At 48.2% G+C, this 20478-nt stretch overlaps 1 protein-coding gene, 1 non-coding gene and 1 pseudogene across 3 annotated transcripts in view; all 3 read right to left on the bottom strand.

Annotated features, from left to right (window-relative positions):
- INPPL1 (inositol polyphosphate phosphatase like 1) overlaps positions 1-20478 on the bottom strand; it is a 112423-nt gene that overhangs the window by 59980 nt on the left and 31965 nt on the right. For both annotated transcript variants that reach the window (XM_063950899.1, XM_063950900.1), the window contains exons 3-8: positions 11643-11787; positions 11102-11213; positions 10304-10444; positions 9286-9376; positions 2522-2611; positions 1872-1970 (exon numbers count right to left, since the gene is read on the bottom strand). In XM_063950899.1, the coding sequence (XP_063806969.1) occupies positions 1872-1970; positions 2522-2611; positions 9286-9376; positions 10304-10444; positions 11102-11213; positions 11643-11787 (678 nt within the window). The remainder of the gene's footprint in view (positions 1-1871; positions 1971-2521; positions 2612-9285; positions 9377-10303; positions 10445-11101; positions 11214-11642; positions 11788-20478) is intronic.
- LOC135054111 (U5 spliceosomal RNA) lies at positions 18033-18147 on the bottom strand. Its single transcript, XR_010243362.1, has one exon. It is a non-coding gene; the product is annotated as a U5 spliceosomal RNA (small nuclear RNA).
- Positions 19939-20024, bottom strand: LOC135054190 (U5 spliceosomal RNA; annotated as a pseudogene).

Genomic DNA, 20478 nt, shown 5'->3' with positions numbered 1-20478 from the left:
AACGCACAATAAAATCTAACGTCATAGGCTCATTTCATGATATTACTAAACTAAACATTTTGGGGGATTTATATATATGAAATAGTGAGAACAATTGGTAACACTAAGTAGTATTTGCGTTTGCAGTGCCGGTTTAACAACAAGACGGCAAGGGGCAGTCACACCGGGGCCCCCACTTACATCCCCATCACCATCGTGGGGGTTACGGTGTGGAATAATGTGAGCTGGGGGCACCACAGTGTGGCATAATGTGAGCTAGGGGCACTACAGTGTGGCATAATGTGAGCTGGGGGCACTACAGTGTGGCATAATGTGAGCTGGGGGCACTACAGTGTGGCATAATGTGAGCTGGGGGCACTACAGTGTGGCATAATGTGAGCTGGGGGCACTACAGTGTGGCATAATGTGAGCTGGGGGCACTACAGTGTGGCATAATGTGAGCTGGGGGCACTACAGTGTGGCATAATGTGAGCTGGGGGCACTACAGTGTGGCATAATGTGAGCTGGGGGCACTACAGTGTGGCATAATGTGAGTTGGGGGCACTACAGTGTGGCATAATGTGTGCTGGGGGCACTACAGTGTGGCATAATGTGTGCTGGGGGCACTACAGTGTGGCATAATGTGTGCTGGGGGCACTACAGTGTGGCATAATGTGTGCTGGGGGCACTACAGTGTGGCATAATGTGAGCTTGGGGCACTACAGTGTGGCATAATGTGAGCTGGGGGCACTACAGTGTGGCATAATGTGAGCTGGGGGCACTACAGTGTGGCATAATGTGTGCTGGGGGCACTACAGTGTGGCATAATGTGTGCTGGGGCACTACAGTGTGGCATAATGTGTGCTGGGGGCACTACAGTGTGGCATAATGTGTGCTGGGGGCACTACAGTGTGGCATAATGTGTGCTGGGGGCACTACAGTGTGGCATAATGTGTGCTGGGGGCACTACACTTTGGCATAATGTGTGCTGGGGGCACTACAGTGTGGCATAATGTTAGCTGGGGGCACTACAATGTGGCATAATGTGAGCTGGGGGCACTACAGTGTGGCATAATGTGAGCTGGGGGCACTACAGTGTGGCATAATGTGAGCTGGGGGCACTACAGTGTGGCATAATGTGAGCTTGGGGCACTACAGTGTGGCATAATGTGAGCTTGGGGCACTACAGTGTGGCATAATGTGAGCTTGGGGCACTACAGTGTGGCATAATGTGAACTGGGGGCACTACAGTGTGGCATAATGTGAGCTGGGGGCACTACAGTGTGGCATAATGTGAGCTGGGGGCACTACAGTGTGGCATAATGTGTGCTGGGGCACTACAGTGTGGCATAATGTGAGCTGGGGGCACTACAGTGTGGCATAATGTGAGCTGGAGGCACTACAGTGTGGCATAATGTGTGCTGGGGCACTACAGTGTGGCATAATGTGAGCTGGGGGCACTACAGTGTGGCATAATGTGAGCTGGGGGCACTACAGTGTGGCATAATGTGTGCTGGGGCACTACAGTGTGGCATAATGTGAGCTGGGGGCACTACAGTGTGGCATAATGTGAGCTGGGGGCACTACAGTGTGGCATAATGTGTGCTGGGGGCACTACAGTGTGGCATAATGTGAGCTGGGGGCACTACAGTGTGGCACAATGAGTTGGGGGCACTACAGTGTGGCATAATGTGAGCTGGGGGCACTACAGTGTGGCATAATGTGAGCTTGGGGCACTACAGTGTGGCATAATGTGAGCTACGGAGATTACATACAGCACAATACACATATATATCACTGTAACATGCGGACACATAACATAAGATCGCAGAAGGGTGCAGCAGTGGTGACACTTATGTTAGATCGCCACCTACAGGCAGGGGGAGGCTCACCTCAAAGGTCTGCACAGGGATACTCTTACTCTTCCTGGAGGACTGGGGAACAGGAGCAGATTGGGCAGAGTTGCTCATGTCTTGTAAAGCTTTCAGCGCCTGGAGTGGAGGGAGAGTAAGAGAGACGTAAATATCAACATACAGAACAGAAAAACAAAGAAAACACAAATGTAAGCTCTGACGAGCAGGGCCCTCTCCCCTCATGTGTATTTCCTTCTCTTACCTAGACTGTCTCTTCTACTCTATACTGCAGCAATGTTTATATACCTTGTACTTGCATTGTCTTGTACTGTAAGTCGCTGTTTTCTAGTTTGGCTCATATGTCAGGCGCTGCGGAACCCTTCTGGCGCCATATTAATAAGGGTCAATAATATAAAAAAATAGAAATCCCAGAAGCTGCAATGCTAAATATATGAAAGAATGAGTGATAAGTAAAATAACAAATAACGGGTGTGATAAGGCAATGGCGCACACAATACGCATCAGGTCACTGCAGAGTGCGTCTCCCAGCGACACCCCAATATCTTCAGAATGACGCTGTAAGGAGTGGGGATCTCCTATCGGGAAACCACATAATAGCGCAGACGCCGTCTGTATAACAGGCCGGACCCTCCGCCCCTCCCGGGCGCCCCCAGTCTGCGACACCCCACCTTTTTCTCGATGCTGGACAGGAAATCCTTCAGGATGGACAGTTTGAAGACCAGGCTTTCCAGCTCCTGCTCTCCGCTCTGGCTCGCAGCCTACGGAATGAGAGAGGAGAGATCAGAAGGACTGAGGCCTCCTGGGAAAATAAGATTTTACTCACCGGTAAATCTATTTCTCGTAGTCCGTAGTGGACGCTGGGGACTCCGTAAGGACCATGGGGAATAGACGGGCTCTGCAGGAGACTGGGCACTCTAAGAAAGATTTAGTACTATCTGGTGTGCACTGGCTCCTCCCTCTATGCCCCTCCTCCAGACCTCAGTTAAGGAAACTGTGCCCGGAAGAGCTGACATTACAAGGAAAGGATTTTGGAATCCAGGGTAAGACTCATACCAGCCACACCAATCACACCGTATAACTCGTGATAAACTTACCCAGTCAACAGTATGAACAACAACAGAGCATCAAACAATGGATGCCAACATAACCCTTTATTAAGCAATAACTATATACACGTATTGCAGAAAGTCCGCACTTGGGATGGGCGCCCAGCATCCACTACGGACTACGAGAAATAGATTTACCGGTAAGTAAAATCTTATTTTCTCTAACGTCCTAGTGGATGCTGGGGACTCCGTAAGGACCATGGGGATTATACCAAAGCTCCCAAACGGGCGGGAGAGTGCGGATGACTCTGCAGCACCGAATGGGCAAACACAAGGTCCTCCTCATCCAGGGTATCAAACTTGTAGAACTTAGCAAATGTGTTTGAACCCGACCAAGTAGCTGCTTGGCAAAGCTGTAATGCCGAGACCCCTCGGGCAGCCGCCCAAGAAGAGCCCACTTTCCTTGTGGAATGGGCCTTAACTGATTTTGGATGCGGCAATCCAGCCGCAGAATGAGCCTGCTGAATCGTGTTACAGATCCAGCGAGCAATAGTTTGCTTTGAAGCAGGAGCACCCAGCTTGTTGGATGCATACAGGATAAACAGCGAGTCAGTTTTCCTGACTCCAGCCGTCCTGGCTACATAGATCTTCAAAGCCCTGACTACATCAAGCAACTTGGAATCCTCCAAGTCACGAGTAGCCGCAGGCACCACAATAGGTTGGTTCAAATGAAAAGATGACACCACCTTCGGCAGAAATTGCGGACGAGTCCGTAATTCTGCCCTGTCCATATGGAAAACCAGATAGGGGCTTTTATATGACAAAGCCACCAATTCTGACACACGCCTAGCCGAAGCTAAGGCCAATAGCATGACCACCTTCCACGTGAGATACTTTAGCTCCACGGTCTTAAGTGGCTCAAACCAGTGGGATTTCAGGAAACCCAACACCACGTTGAGATCCCAAGGTGCCACTGGTGGCACAAAAGGGGGCTGAATATGCAGCACTCCCTTAACAAACGTCTGAACTTCAGGAAGAGTAGCCAGTTCCTTTTGAAAGAAAATGGATAGGGCCGAAATCTGGACCTTTATGGACCCCAACTTCAAGCCCATAGTCACTCCAGACTGTAGGAAGTGCAGGAACCGGCCCAGCTGGAATTCCTCTGTAGGGGCCTTCCTGGCCTCAAACCAGGCAACATATTTTCGCCATATACGGTGATAGTGTTTTGCGGTAACGTCCTTTCTAGCCTTTATCAGCGTAGGAATAACTTCATCCAGAATGCCTTTTTTCGCTAGGATCCTGCGTTCAACCGCCATGCCGTCAAACGCAGCCGCGGTAAGTCTTGGAACAGACAGGGCCCCTGTTGCAACAGGTCCTGTCTGAGAGGCAGAGGCCATGGGTCCTCTGTGAGCATTTCTTGCAGTTCCGGGTACCAAGTCCTTCTTGGCCAATCCGGAACCTTTTTGTTGAGACAGGATGCCATCATGTCCACCTGTGGCAGTTCCCATCGATTTGTAATCTGAGTGAAGACTTCGTGATGAAGTCCCCACTCTCCCGGGTGGAGGTCGTGCCTGCTGAGGAAGTCTGCTTTCCAGTTGTCCACTCCCAGAATGAACACTGCTGACAGTGCTTGCACGTGATTCTCCGCCCAACGAAGAATCCTGGTGGCTTCCGCCATCGCCACCCTGCTTCTTGTGCCGCCCTGGTGGTTTACATGAGCCACTGCGGTGATGTTGTCTGACTGAATCAGCACCGGTTGGTTGCGAAGCAGAGGCTCCGCTTGACTCAGGGCGTTGTATATGGCCCTTAGTTCCAGGATATTTATGTGCAGACAAGCCTCCTGACTTGACCACAACCCTTGGAAGTTTCTTCCCTGAGTGACTGCCCCCCATCCTCGGAGGCTCGCATCCGTGGTCACCAGGACCCAGTCCTGTATGCCGAACCTGCGGCCCTCAAGAAGGTGAGCACTCTGCAGTCACCACAGAAGACACACCCTGGCCCTCGGGGACAGGGTGATCAGCCGATGCATCTGAAGATGCGATCCGGACCACTTGTCCAACAGATCCCACTGAAAGATCCTCGCATGGAACCTGCCGAAGGGAATGGCTTCGTATGATGCCACCATCTTTCCCAGGACTCGCGTGCAGTGATGCACCGACACCTGTTTCGGTTTTAAGAGGTCTCTGACTTGAGTCACGAGCTCCTGAGCCTTCTCCGCCGGGAGAAACACCTTCTTCTGGTCTGTGTCCAGAATCATGCCCAGAAAGGGCAGACACGTCGTAGGAATCAGCTGCGACTTTGGGATATTCAGAATCCAGCCGAGCTGCTGCAACACTTCCTGAGAGTGTGCTACGCTGATCAGCAACTGCTCTCTGGACCTCGCCTTTATGAGGAGATCGTCCAAGTATGGGATAACTGTGACTCCTTGCTTTCTCAGGATCACCATCATTTCCGCCATTACCTTGGTAAATATTCTCGGTGCCGTGGAGAGCCCAAACGGCAACGTCTGGAATTGGTAATGACAGTCCTGTACCACAAATCTGAGGTACTCCTGATGAGGTGGATAAATGGGGACATGCAAGTAAGCATCCTTGATGTCCAGAGACACCATGAAATCCCCCTCTTCCAGGCTTGCAATGACCGCTCTGAGCGATTCCATTTTGAACTTGAATCTTTTCAGATAAATGTTCAGGGACTTTAAATTCAATATGGGTCTGACCGAACCGTCCGGTTTCGGTACCACAAACATTGTGGAATAGTATCCCCTTCCCTGTTGAAGGAGGGGAACCTTTACCACCACCTGCTGGAGATATAACTTGTGAATTGCCGCTAACACTACTTCCCTTTCCATGGGGGAAGCTGGCAGGGCCGATTTGAGGTAACGGTGAGGCGGCATCACTTCGAATTCCAGCTTGTATCCCTGAGACACAATCTGTATAGCCCAGGGATCCACCTGTGAGCGAACCCACTGGTGGCTGAAATTTCGGAGACGTGCCCCCACCGCTCCTGGCTCCATTTGTGGAGCCCCAGCGTCATGCGGTGGATTTAGTGGAAGCCGGGGAGGACTTCTGTTCCTGGGAACTAGCTGTATGGTGCAGCTTCTTTCCTCTACCCCTGCCTCTGGCAAGAAAGGACGCACCTCTGACCTTCTTGCTCCTTTGTGATGGAAAGGACTGCATTCGGTAATACGGTGCTTTCTTAGGCTGTGAGGGAATATATGGCAAAAAATTTGACTTCCCAGCCGTAGCTGTGGAAACTAGGTCCGAGAGACCGTCCCCAAACAATTCCTCACCCTTGTAAGGTAACACCTCCATGTGCTTTTTGGAGTCGGCATCACCTGTCCATTGCCGAGTCCACAGGACCCTTCTGGCAGAAATTGACATTGCATTTATTCTAGAGCCCAGTAGGCAAATGTCCCTCTGGGCATCCCTCATATATAGGACAGCGTCTTTTATAAGCCCCAGGGTCAGTAAAATGGTATCCTTGTCTAAGGTATCCATTTCCTCAGACAGATTATCTGTCCATGCTGCTACAGCACTACAGCACTACACATCCAGGCCGACGCAATTGCCGGCCTCAGTAGAGTACCTGAATGTGTATAAACAGAATTCAGGATACTTTCCTGCTTCCTATCTGCAGGATCCTTTAGGGCGGCCGTATCCTGTGACGGCAGGGCCACCTTCTTAGCGTGTCAGAGCTTTATCTACCCTAGGGGAGGATTCCCAGCGCATCCTGTCCGTTGGCGGGAAAGGGTACGCCATAAGTAACCTTTTGGAAATCAGCACTTTCTTAACGGGGGAATCCCACGCTTTTTCACATAATTCATTTAACTCATGTGAAGGGGGAAAAGTCACCTCTTGTTTTTTCTCCCCATACATATAAACCCTCTTGTCAGGGATAGGGTTTACCTCTGATATGTGCAATACATCCTTCATTGCTATAATCATGTAGCGGATGGCTTTAGCCATTTTAGGCTGCAATTTTGCATCATCGTCACTGGAGTCAGAATCCGTGTCGATATCTGTGTCAACAATTTTGGATAGTGGGCGCTTCTGAGACCCTGACGGCCTCTGCGCTGTAGGATCAGGCATGGGCTGAGACCCCGACTGTCCCAAGGCATCAGCTTTATCCAACCTTTTATGCAAGGAGTTTACATTATCATTTAACACCTTCCACATATCCATCCAATCAGGTCTCGGCGCCGTCGGCGGAGACACGTCATTCATCTGCACTTTGCTCTGTCTCCACATAGCCCTCTTCGTCAAACATGTCGACACACGCGTACCGACACACCACACACACAGGGGATGCTCTATTTGAGGACAGAACCCCCACAAGGCCTTTTGGAGAGACAGAGAGAGAGTATGCCAGCACACACCCCAGCGCTATATGACCCAGGAATCACACAGTAACTTAGTGTTCACCCAGTAGCTGCTGTATATATAATTAATGCGCTAAATTTATGTGCCCCCCCCTCTTATTTTACCCTTTCTACCGTGAGTCTGCAGGGGAGAGCCTGGGGAGCTTCCTCTCAGCGGAGCTGTGGAGAGAAAATGGCGCTGGTGAGTGCTGAGGAAGAAGGCCCCGCCCCCTCAGCGGCGGGCTTCTGTCCCGTGATTTTGTGTAAAATTAATGGCGGGGGCTCATGCATATAACAGTGTCCAACTGTATATATGCTTCTTTTGGCAGGAGGTACTTAATTGCTGCCCAGGGCGCCCCCCCCCTGCGCCCTGCACCCTACAGTGACCGGAGTGTGTGGGTTAGTGTGAGCGCAATGGCGCACAGCTGCAGTGCTGTGCGCTACCTCATATGAAGACAGGAGTCTTCTGCCGCCGATTTTGACGTCTTCTTGCTTCAACCCGCCGGCTTCTGTCTTCTGGCTCTGCGAGGGGGACGGCGGCGCGGCTCCGGGAACGGACGACAAGGTTAGGTTCCTGTGTTCGATCCCTCTGGAGCTAATGGTGTCCAGTAGCCTAAGAAGCGCAACCTAGCCGCAGTTAGTAGGTTTGCTTCTCTCCCCTCAGTCCCACGTAGCAGAGAGTCTGTTGCCAGCAGAAGCTCTCTGAAAATAAAAAACCTAACTAAAATACTTTCTTATTAGCAAGCTCAGGAGAGCTCACTAAAAGCACCCAGCTCTGGCCGGGCACAGATTCTAACTGAGGTCTGGAGGAGGGACATAGAAGGAGGAGCCAGTGCACACAAGTAGTACTAAATCTTTCTTAGAGTGCCCAGTCTCCTGCGGAGCCCGTCTATTCCCCACAGTCCTTACGGAGTCCCCAGCATCCACTAGGACGTTAGAGAAAAGGGGCTTCTAAGAGGCCAATTACTCGGCCGGGGCGTGGTGGTCGTATCCCTGTACAGCATCATCACGTATATCACTTACACATGCAGTGGCCATGTACACAGGCTATTAGCTAATGTTACTGTCGCAGATTCCAGATGGGCACCAGCCACTGATTCCTGTATTACAGCGATTGTTAGCGTGGAAAGGAGACCGACCGAGGCAGCACCACAGCCAATAATCTCACGTCCTTACACGTAATCTACATTACACCAACGCCGTGTGCAGGACGCCCCGCCTCGTGCCAAGTGCAAATAGACACATTTTACTCTGGTGTCTACCGGGGGTCAAGAACCGTTCCAACAATTACACAACTCATTAACCGGTTCTGTATAAACTCATTACTTACTACAGTAAATCTCCCCCTTTATCTCTCTCTTAGCTTTAATACATCTCCCCCAGAGAGAGATAAACTGTACAAAGTGCCAGCCAATCAGCTTCTAGCTGCCATGTTACAGGCTGTGTTTGAACAATGACAGTCAGGATCTGATTGGCTGATACTTTATCTCTCCCCCTGTCTAGTAGAACCGGGATTCCACAGACGCAACCCCAAATAAGGTTTCTTCTTCTTCTTTCATGATGTCATACCCCCATTTTTGGGCCAGTTATACCAGTAGGCGCTCGGCCTAGCATAAGAAGACAGCAGTGAATCGGGGGAGTGATATATTGGGGAGGGGTTGGGGGAATTAGAGTCACACTCAGTACATGTGAAATAATGAGTCTGGGGGCCGCCCATGTGCTGGCAGGATCATGTTATTGTGTAGCATCCTGTGACATCATCCAGCTGCCAGCTTCTTGTACATTGGCTCTGACTGGTCACATGGCTCCGCCCTTTCCATTAACTTAGATTAATAGTGCATATGGCAGAATGGGCCAGTTTATACCCGGATTCTCAATAATAGTGCATTATACCACGGCACATTACTACTTTGCTGTGCGCGGAGCAGATGCCTAAAGCGCGTTCCCAGGAGTAGTAGGAAACACCTCTGGTCACTCTGCTTGTCTGGCAACTCCCCGTTCGCCGCTCAGCTGACAATCGTCCTACCTGCTGCAGAATCTTAGTCACCATCGGAGAGCTCTGCTGGTCGAAGATCTTGGAGAGAATTTCCAGCCCGGACAAGACTTTGTCAACTTCCCTTATAAGGAAAAAAAGATGGAAATACAGAATAAACAGACCGAACGATGTAAGTGGAACATAGGTATCAACGCTTGGAGAGAGATAAAGTGGAAAGATAAAATACCAACCAGCTCCTGCCATGTTACAGGCTGTGTTTGAAAAAAAATGACAGGTAGGAGCTGGTTGGCCGGTACTTTATCTCTCTCTCTACTTTATCACTCTCCAAGCTCTGAGAAAACTCCCCCTGTGTTTCTAAAACGACGGGAGCTGAGTGGTTGGTACTTTATCTCTCCAAGCTTTGAGACATCTCCCCCTCTGTCTATTACCCAGTCTTGCTTTAAGTACTGTTTCGTTGATAATTCTAAAGTGCAATGGAATTTGCCGGCGTTCTATGAATAAATAATAATGTAATCGCCGCTCATTAGCTCAGGTTCTCGGACATAAAAGGGGGCTGGCATATCAGAAAAGGGGTGTGGCTTTGCTAGAATGTGGGCGTGTCTGGCAAAACAGGGGCATAACTGAAGCGTATCATGGGAGGGGCTTATTTTGTCCACATTGTGCACCTTAAATGTTGGAATGCAGGGACATGTAGTGCATCCCGGACACGGATAATCCTGATAGCCTGTTCCACAGCAATAAAGACAAATAATGAACGATTCTGTGTTGTAATAATTGTGAAAGGGGCTTGTAGCCCCCACACACGCGGTTACTTACAGGCCGTAAGGGGTAAACACACCGAGCAGTGCAGTTTGTAAACCTGAGCGGGTATATATACTAAAAGGCGGGTTTGTAAACCCTCCGATATTCAGCAAGATTTAATATTGTGAAACCAGGCATGTTCTGCATTCGATATTACTGGCGTTTTAGATACAGCAGGTGAAACCGCCGACAGTACATATACCGCTGAATATCTGGGTGATTACCAACAGGCCCCGTGGTAACTTACCCGTGCAGCCGCTTGCAGGAGACGACCAGCGTCTTGTTGAGGTGGGGCAGGCTGGTGGCTCCGGATTTCACAGCTTCTAGGTCCAGAGCGTAACTACCCTTCAGGTACTCGTGGGACACAGTGCTCAGCCCATTGGTTGTGCTGCGAGAGAGGCGGAGAGGTGATGACCATGATGAAATGACGTAAAGCATCTGACGCAATTAACGGTCGGAAAAGAAAAGCATTGTGCTACGCTTCAATCGCGTCTACAGCCAACCCCACAACCCACAGACGCTAGTGGCAAGAACACTGCTGGTGTGACACAAGCTTAAGGCAGAGACAGCGAACAGTATCCAGAGCTTTTGTAAGCAGCAAATAGATGCTGCTAATACACTGCTGGTGTGACACCAGCTTCACGAGATACGTGATAAACATTTAGGGCAGTGTAATATGAGCAGAGCCTTCCACTTGCTATTAGACGCTACTTATAAACAGCTCGTGTGGCACTAGACTTAAAGACACAAATAAACGTTCCCCCCCCCCAAAAAAAAGCTCTCTGTATTATTCATATACAGATGGACGATCTTGGTAAATCTATATACTGTAGACATATATACAGGTAACTTACACCTGTTATATTAGTACTGGACTTGGTACGGGGCGTCACTAATTAGCCGGCAGAATGACTATAAGATGTACCAGCTCTCTGCTTAGTTACACACCCTCAGTGCTGCGCTGACCGTCTCCCTGGTGCAAACCGCCAGAAGACCAAATCAAGTTACCGCTCTGGCCGCTAGCGCCAGCTACTCACAACATTACCTGTCGGTAGGGCTGAGATCCTGACCACACGGCCCCAAACTCAACCCAGACCCGCCAGAGAAACTGGCCGAGGCCGACCGCGGCGGGAGAGGCGGCTTCTCATCTTCACCATCTGCAATAAAAGCCGCGTAATATCAGAGAGAGACTTATTACTGTGGACTTTACAGCGCACTATTTTACATGCGCAATGTCTGTACGATTGCTGGGCTGCTTCCCGTCATAGAGGCGTCTGTGCCGTCACCACTGCAGCTTTCCCCATGTAACAGCGATAACTGCAACAACCGTCAGACGACGCTTCTGGCAACGTCAGGGCTAAAGCGGACTCAACACAACCAACATACACATTCCTAGCATATAACAGGGATATACTCATACATATGGAAATGGGAAATTACTATTTTAATAATAATAACAACAACTGGGATGGGAGCTGGGAGTAGACAGCTAGGGGAGATCCAATACTATGTTACAGAGAAGGTAGCCTGTGGAACTAAAAGTCCCAGCATAACTCTAGAAAGTGAGGATGCGACGTAGCACTCACCTGAATAGTCTCTGTCCTCTATAACGTCCTTCTCTCTCTCCACAGGGTACAGCAGCGTACACACCATGCCCTGGTTCGGCTGCAGGTACATTGCTATCAGGTCCCCCAGCGTCTTGAAACGGCGCACTTGTACCCCTTGAGATGTCTGCGGGAGAGAGGAGACATTGATACCCGCACCAAGTACATCCCCAAACCATGTACACCCGCTATGCCACATGCACCCCCCTATACCATATACACAACTGTACCATGTACACATCCGTACCAAGTACACCCCCATACCATGTACACCCCCCTATACCACATGCACCCCCCTATACCATATACACAACTGTACCATGTACACCCCATACCACGTGCACCCCCCTATACCATATACACAACTGTACCATGTACACACCCACACCAAGTACACCCCCATACCATGTACACCACCCTATACCATATACACAACTGTACCATGTACACACCAGCACCAAGTACACCCCCATACCATATACACCCCCCTATACCATATACACATCCGTACCAAGTACACCCCCCTATACCATATACACAACTGTACCATGTACACCCCCATACCACGTGCACCCCCCTATACCATATACACAACTGTACCATGTACACACCCACACCAAATACACCCCCATACCATGTACACCACCCTATACCATATACACAACTGTACCATGTACACACCCACACCAAGTACACCCCCATACCATGTGCACCACCCTATACCATATACACAACTGTACCATGTACACACCCACACCAAGTACACCCCCATACCATGTACACCCCCCTATACCACGTGCACCCCCCTATACCATATACACAACTGTACCATGTACACACCCGTACCAAATACACCCCCATACCACGTGCACCCCCCTATACCGTATATACAACTGTACCATGTACACACCCGCACCAAGTACACCCCCATACCATGTACACCACCCTATACTACGTGCACCCCCCTATACCATATACACAACTGTACCATGTACACACCCGTACCAAATACACCCCCATACCACGTGCACCCCCTATACCATATACACAACTGTACCATGTACACACCCGCAACAAGTACACCCCCATACCATGTACACCACCCTATACCACATGCACCCCCCTATACCATATACACAACTGTACCATGTACACACCCGCACCAAGTACACCCCCATACCATGTACACCCCCCTATACCATATGCACAACTGTACCATGTACACATCCGTACCAAGTACACCCCCCTATACCATATACACAACTGTACCATGTACACCCCCATACCACGTGCACCCCCCTATACCATATACACAACTGTACCATGTACACACCCACACCAAATACACCCCCATACCATGTACACCACCCTATACCATATACACAACTGTACCATGTACACACCCACACCAAGTACACCCCCATACCATGTGCACCACCCTATACCATATACACAACTGTACCATGTACACACCCACACCAAGTACACCCCCATACCATGTACACCACCCTATACCATATACACAACTGTACCATGTACACACCCACACCAAGTACACCCCCATACCACGTGCACCCCCCTATACCATATACACAACTGTACCATGTACACACCCGTACCAAATACACCCCCATACCACGTGCACCCCCCTATACCATATATACAACTGTACCATGTACACACCCGCACCAAGTACACCCCCATACCATGTACACCACCCTATACTACGTGCACCCCCCTATACCATATACACAACTGTACCATGTACACACCCGTACCAAATACACCCCCATACCACGTGCACCCCCCTATACCAGATACACAACTGTACCATGTACACACCCGCACCAAGTACACCCCCATACCATGTACACCACCCTATACCACGTGCACCCCCTAATACCATATACACAACTGTACCATGTACACACCCGCACCAAGTACACCCCCATACCATGTACACCCCCCTATACCATATACACAACTGTACCATGTACACACCCGCACCAAGTACACCCCCATACCATGTACACCCCCTATACCATATACACCCCCATACCATGTACACCCCCCTATACCATATACACAACTGTACCATGTACACACCCGCACCAAGTACACCCCCATACCATGTACACCTCCCTATACCACGTGCACCCCCCTATACCATATACACAACTGTACCATGTACACACCCGCACCAAGTACACCCCCATACCATGTACACCCCCCTATACCATATACACAACTGTACCATGTACACACCCGCACCAAGTACACCCCCATACCATGTACACCCCCCTATACCATATACACAACTGTACCATGTACACACCCACACCAAGTACACCCCCATACCATGTACACCCCCCTATACCATATACACAACTGTACCATGTACACACCCACACCAAGTACACCCCCATACCATGTACACCCCCCTATACCATATACACAACTGTACCATGTACACACCCGCACCAAGTACACCCCCCTATACCATATACACAACTGTACCATGTACACACCCACACCAAATACACCCCCATACCATGTACACCCCCCTATACCATATACACAACTGTACCATGTACACACTTGTACCAAATACACCCCCATACCATGTACACCCCCTATACCACGTGCACCCCCCTATACCATATACACAACTGTACCATGTACACACTTGTACCAAATACACCCCCATACCATGTACACCACCCTATACCATGTGCACCCCCTATACCATATACACAACTGTACCATGTACCATGTACCCATCCGTACCAAGTACACCCCCATACCATGTACACCCCCCTATACCACATGCACCCCCCTATACACAACTGTACCATGTACACACCCGCACCAAATACACCCCCATACCATGTACACCACCCTATACCATATACACAACTGTACCATGTACACACCCGCACCAAATACACCCCCATACCATGTACACCACCCTATACCATATACACAACTGTACCAAGTACACCCCCATACCATGTACTCCCGCTATGCCACGTGCACCCCCATATACCATATACACAACTGTACCATGTACACATCCACACCAAATACACCCCCATACCATGTACACCACCCTATACCATATACACAACTGTACCAAGTACACCCCCATACCATGTACTCCCGCTATGCCACGTGCACCCCCATATACCATATACACAACTGTACCATGTACACATCCACACCAAATACACCCCCATACCATGTACACCACCCTATACCATATACACATCCGTACCAAGTACACCCCCATACCATGTACACCCCCCTATACCACGTGCACCCCCCTATACCATATACACAACTGTACCATGTACACACCCGTACCAAATACACCCCCATACCATGTACACCCGCTATGCCATATACACAACTGTACCATGTACACACCCGCACCAAGTACACCCCCATACCATGTACACCACCCTATACCATATACACACCCGCACCAAATACACCCCCATACCATGTACACCCGCTATGCCATATACACAACTGTACCATGTACACACCCGCACCAAGTACAGCCCCAAACCATGTACACCCCCTATACCATATACACCCCCATACCATGTACACCACCCTATACCATATACACACCCGCACCAAATACACCCCCATACCATGTACACCCGCTATGCCATATACACAACTGTACCATGTACACACCCGCACCAAGTACACCCCCATACCATGTACACCACCCTATACCATATACACACCCGCACCAAATACACCCCCATACCATGTACACCCGCTATGCCATATACACAACTGTACCATGTACACACCCGCACCAAGTACACCACCCTATACCATATACACACCCGCACCAAATACACCCCCATACCATGTGCACCCCCCTATACCATATACACAACTGTACCATGTACACACCCGTACCAAATACACCCCCATACCATGTGCACCCCCCTATACCATATACACAACTGTACCATGTACACATCCGCACCAAGTACACCCCCAAACCATGTACACCCGCTATGCCACGTGCACCCCCCTATACCATATACACAACTGTACCATGTACACACCCGTACCAAATACACCCCCATACCATGTACACCCGCTATGCCATATACACAACTGTACCATGTACACACCCGCACCAAGTACACCCCCAAACCATGTACACCACCCTATACCATATACACACCCGCACCAAATAATAGGATTTTGGTACTTACCAGGTAAATCCTTTTCTTTGAATCCATAGGGGGCACTGGAGTACTCTTGGGATATGGACGGGCGGAGCCGAACAAAGGCACTGAATATTCAAATTTAGGACCCTCCCACCCCTCCATATCCCCGAGTACCTCAGTGTACTGTCTCAGTGTTTTTTACTGAGCGAACAGGAACGATATAGAGAGGTTGACAATGGAGAATACCTATAACATAACGGACAACAACAATGTTGACCCATAACCTTACTGTCAACTAAACAGTTGACACCATAACCGATAGAACTTTATAATTTGAACCAATCGGTGAAAATGTGTTACCATAAGCTCCTCTGAGCTTAATATCAATCAAGTAAAACTTGTTACCCTAAGCTCCCTTGAGCTTAAAACAACCCAGGTAAAACTGCTCTGGGTGGGCGTCCAGTGCCCCCTATGGATTCAAAGAAAAGGATTTACCTGGTAAGTACCAAAATCCTATTTTCTTTATCATCCACTAGGGGTCACTGGAGTACTCTTGGGACGTACCAAAGCTTCCCTCGTGGGCGGGAGAGCTGTTTGATACTTGTAACAGTAGGCAGCCCAAAGCTAGATGCTGATGGCGCCACCATTTATAACGTGTAAACGTGCACAAACATGGTGCACATGAAGGCTATATAGCCGCGTTTTAGACACTCCACGACCCACTGGGTCTGACATTCCCACAGACCTGTGGGATGAGCTATTACTGACGCAGGCGATTGTAACTTAGCCTTAAAGTAAACCTGACTTGTAGTCATTATTATTACCCAACTGGATAATGTCTGCTAAGAAACTGGCTAACCCCAGTTGGCAGTATCATAGAGAACAAACAACGTATTCATATCACGTACTGTTGACGTTCGGGACATATATAAACGCGTAATGCGTGTACCACATTCAGAATTCTAGAATGTGCTGTCCACACAGGAAACCCCTATTGGTATATTGATGTGAAGAATACGAAAGCGTGATTCGTCCGAAGATCTGCTTTGTCATGAGAAAACTCAAATACGGTGGCTTGGAATACAAGGCACCCAAATATGAAAACAAAACCCTTGCCGAAGCCAAGGCTATAAGAAAATTGTTTTCCAAAGTGAGAAACTTAATTCCCATTTGTTGAAAGGGTTCAAAATATGAAAACTGTAAGAAATCTGAACCCAACTTCAAGTCGCCTGGCGCTGTAGGTGGGATAAATAGAGTGTGAACTTTGATGACACCTTGTAGAAAGATGTGTACAGACGCCAATAGAGGCAAACGTCTTTGACAATAAGTTTATCACACAGATACCTGCACTCTTCGTGCAGATCAACGCAGTTTTCCATCCCACCCCGTTTAACAGAATACGGGTTACTTGAAGGATGATGTTGGAAACTTCCGAGGTTTACCACCTATGTAAGCACACGAAATTTTGTAAAAATGAGCTGCCTTAAACGGCTTACTATTTCGTAACATGGTTAGTATAACCGATACTGTAATGCTCAATTTCTTAAGAGGGCGTTTGCACCCTCACCCCGTCAACCGCAGCTGCGGTACATAGATAATAGGTACATAGGTAACTATGGGTAAACTAACGTTCCCTGATGTAACAGGTTGGACGTATTATGAGCGGGCCAAGATCGTGTGCAAGTATTCCTTGAAAATTCGAGAAGCAAACTTCTCCGAAACCCATGAGCTACCACCAGTATGACTGTGACAAACTGTCTTATGAGCCGTTTTGACAACGGAGAGAGCAGCGGAAACTGGTGGAGCCAGATACACGATGCTGAATGACCACATGAATGTGAGCGACTCCACCGCCACTGCCCTTGTGATCTGTTTTGTACACATACTGAGCTTTTGTAATTGTGGCGAGATGCCATCATGTATACTTGAGGGTAACCCCCTTCTGTGGACTCACATATGAAACACCTCTGGATTTAATGTCCAGTTTTCAGGATCCAAATCCTGACGGGTGAGATCCTCTGTCTAACAGATGTCCACTCACGTAATGTGACATTTTCACATAATGGTGTTCTAAGCCATTGAGGATTTGAGTCACATGCCGCATTACCATGCGGCTTCTTGGTTCTCACTGGTTGTTGTGTATGCAACTGCCGTTGCCTTGTTTGACTGCTTAAGGCCAGCGTGAGACAGGCATCAAACATTTACCTGAAACTCATGGTTGTTCCTCTCCACAGAAATCTTTAGTAAAAGGCAAAAGATTTATTCGTTCTGAAGAGAAACCAGAGTATATACCTGGTCAGACTGAAAGCGAATCATGTATTGCATTGTAAAATGCACAGAGTTCTAGGACCTTTATCGACAGCAATCTGTCGTGTTTTAGAACCTTTGTTGCTGATTTTAACTACAAATCCTGACCCTCTGCGACTGTCGTCCAGAGTATATGCACCCTTTTCCCTCTGTGGGAAACGCGAGTGAAGGGTGGCGAACTAAATTGAAAACACATCTTTATTCTTAATAGGTGAATACACCAATGTACCGCTAGTGTGCGTGTTTTGCACTAATTACTAGACGTACATTTGTTATTGCTGGTGTAGTAGGTAAAAGTCTTTGATTTATAATCTTACCTAGGAATTGACATCGTTTAGACGGAATTAGATGCGATTGTTTTCGAACTTGATCTGCTACCGCAGTATACCTTAGTAGCGCAAGTTAGAGGAACTTTGTTGAGACAGAGTTCTTATGAGCAGATCATCTAAGGTAGAGAAACTCTGTTGAGACAGAGTTCTTATGTGAGATGAGCTATCATCCCCAACATAACTTTGGTAAATACCCGAGGCGATAAGCAACGGTAGACCCGAAAAGGATAATGGTTGTGGCGATTTGCAAACGCTAGAACCCGTGAAGATCAAACCGGAATGGGTAAATACGCATTGTGAAGATCAAGTGCCATTATGCCACTTTGTGCTCCAATAAACAAATACTAACCGCAGAAAATTCATTTTCCCACTGCAGTAAGTGACCTGCTGATTGAGATTGCGACAGAGCCGTCTGGTTTTGCTCAAACAGAGGGAATATGTAACCCTGACTCTGTTGGTATACTACTGCTTGGATTATAAAGACAGCTGAAACCCAGCAGAGACTAAATGGCAACCTGCCAAACCGGTCGACAGAGCCAGTATTGTCCTTTAATCTGTAAATAGCTGAGACATCCATGAATTGAAGTCTGGAAACCCCTCAAAGTAACATGTAAAGACGCGCTTCCACAATTGGAAAAGAGGTCATCAAACCACTGGCTTGCTGACTGTAGCGTCCTGACGTTACAAGGCGTGACTGTTTTGTACACCCGCCTTTGAAAAACGGAAGTCTAAAGGGATTAAACGCCGGTACCAGTATTCCGTTTTGATACTGGATGCGGTAATGGCTGAATATCAAATTTAGGACCAACCAAGCTCTGTCCTAGTCGTGCTGAACTAGCTACGATGAAAAACAGGCGTTAGTAGAGGCTTTACAGATATACTCTGCAGCTTCTTTTAACAGTGATCTCATAGTTTCCATACCTAGAGACTAATGACCCAAATGTATCCTGGGTCTTTAAAATGTTTAACACAGACGCATTTGCCAATGGCGGATCGCGTTATTTTGAAACGATTAAATAGTGGTCAAAGTCCACTAATATTTTCTAAAAAACAAATGGAGGCCTTGACTCACTGGTTTTTAGCAATGTATGTTGCCCAAAACCCCCGCACTATATAAGTGCTGGTGTAATGCACCCTTCTCACTCGAAGTTTCTGCATCAACCCTGGTACCCAAAGGAACTTGGCCCTTTGAAAAGACTATCTTTAGTTATAGCAGGCGGAGTACTTCCGAGACTCCGATATTACCGCTGTTTTAATTTGAATTGCCAATGCTTAACATAGGACCGTTAAAAATTATTTTTAGTCTGCGCTAGAGCCTTACTAGCTATGCAGACTGACACCACAATAGGCAACAGACAGACACTTGCACTACTTGTTGAAGTTCTTTTGTGTCATATATATATTTTTGTTGCTGAAAAGCATATTAAGGCCAGCCGTAGCCAGGCTATGAAACACATGGTTATTTCTCTCTACGGACATCTTTAGCAACAGGCGAAAGATTTATTAGATCTGAAGAGAAACCAGAGTATTCTTTATGTGAAAAGCAGTTCACATGTGCAATCCGAACTACATTCCCACTAACACCCCCTTTGCCTCTGGTGGCTTAGAGATGTAGGGCAGGAATGTTCTAGAATTATAAACTGGAAGAAACTGTAATGATTAAAAATGGCCCCCATGCCATGCATACACTGAAAAGCACAGGACCTGCTGCAGTGTTAATATATATAGACATAATAGCCTATTATACAGGTAATATAGGCTTAATAGCCTATTAAAGTGTGATAATCACATTCCAGTTAATAGAACACTTATGACATCAAATGGCAGCCTACAGAAACAGGAAGCATGCCATCCATACAATTAGAAACATATTTTAGGACATGCTCTGTGAAAACTATGTCTTATTAACCCATGCAGCCTTGGTGCTGTTGCTATGGGTATTTACTCCCCCTTACCCCCGGTAGTCTCCCCTATGTTACCTGC

This window comes from Pseudophryne corroboree, chromosome 2 (genome assembly GCF_028390025.1).
Source record: "Pseudophryne corroboree isolate aPseCor3 chromosome 2, aPseCor3.hap2, whole genome shotgun sequence".
In the NCBI taxonomy this organism is placed as follows: Eukaryota; Metazoa; Chordata; class Amphibia; order Anura; family Myobatrachidae; genus Pseudophryne; species Pseudophryne corroboree.
The sequence above is the reverse complement of the archived record's forward strand: the minus strand, read 5'-3'. Positions and strand labels throughout refer to the sequence as shown.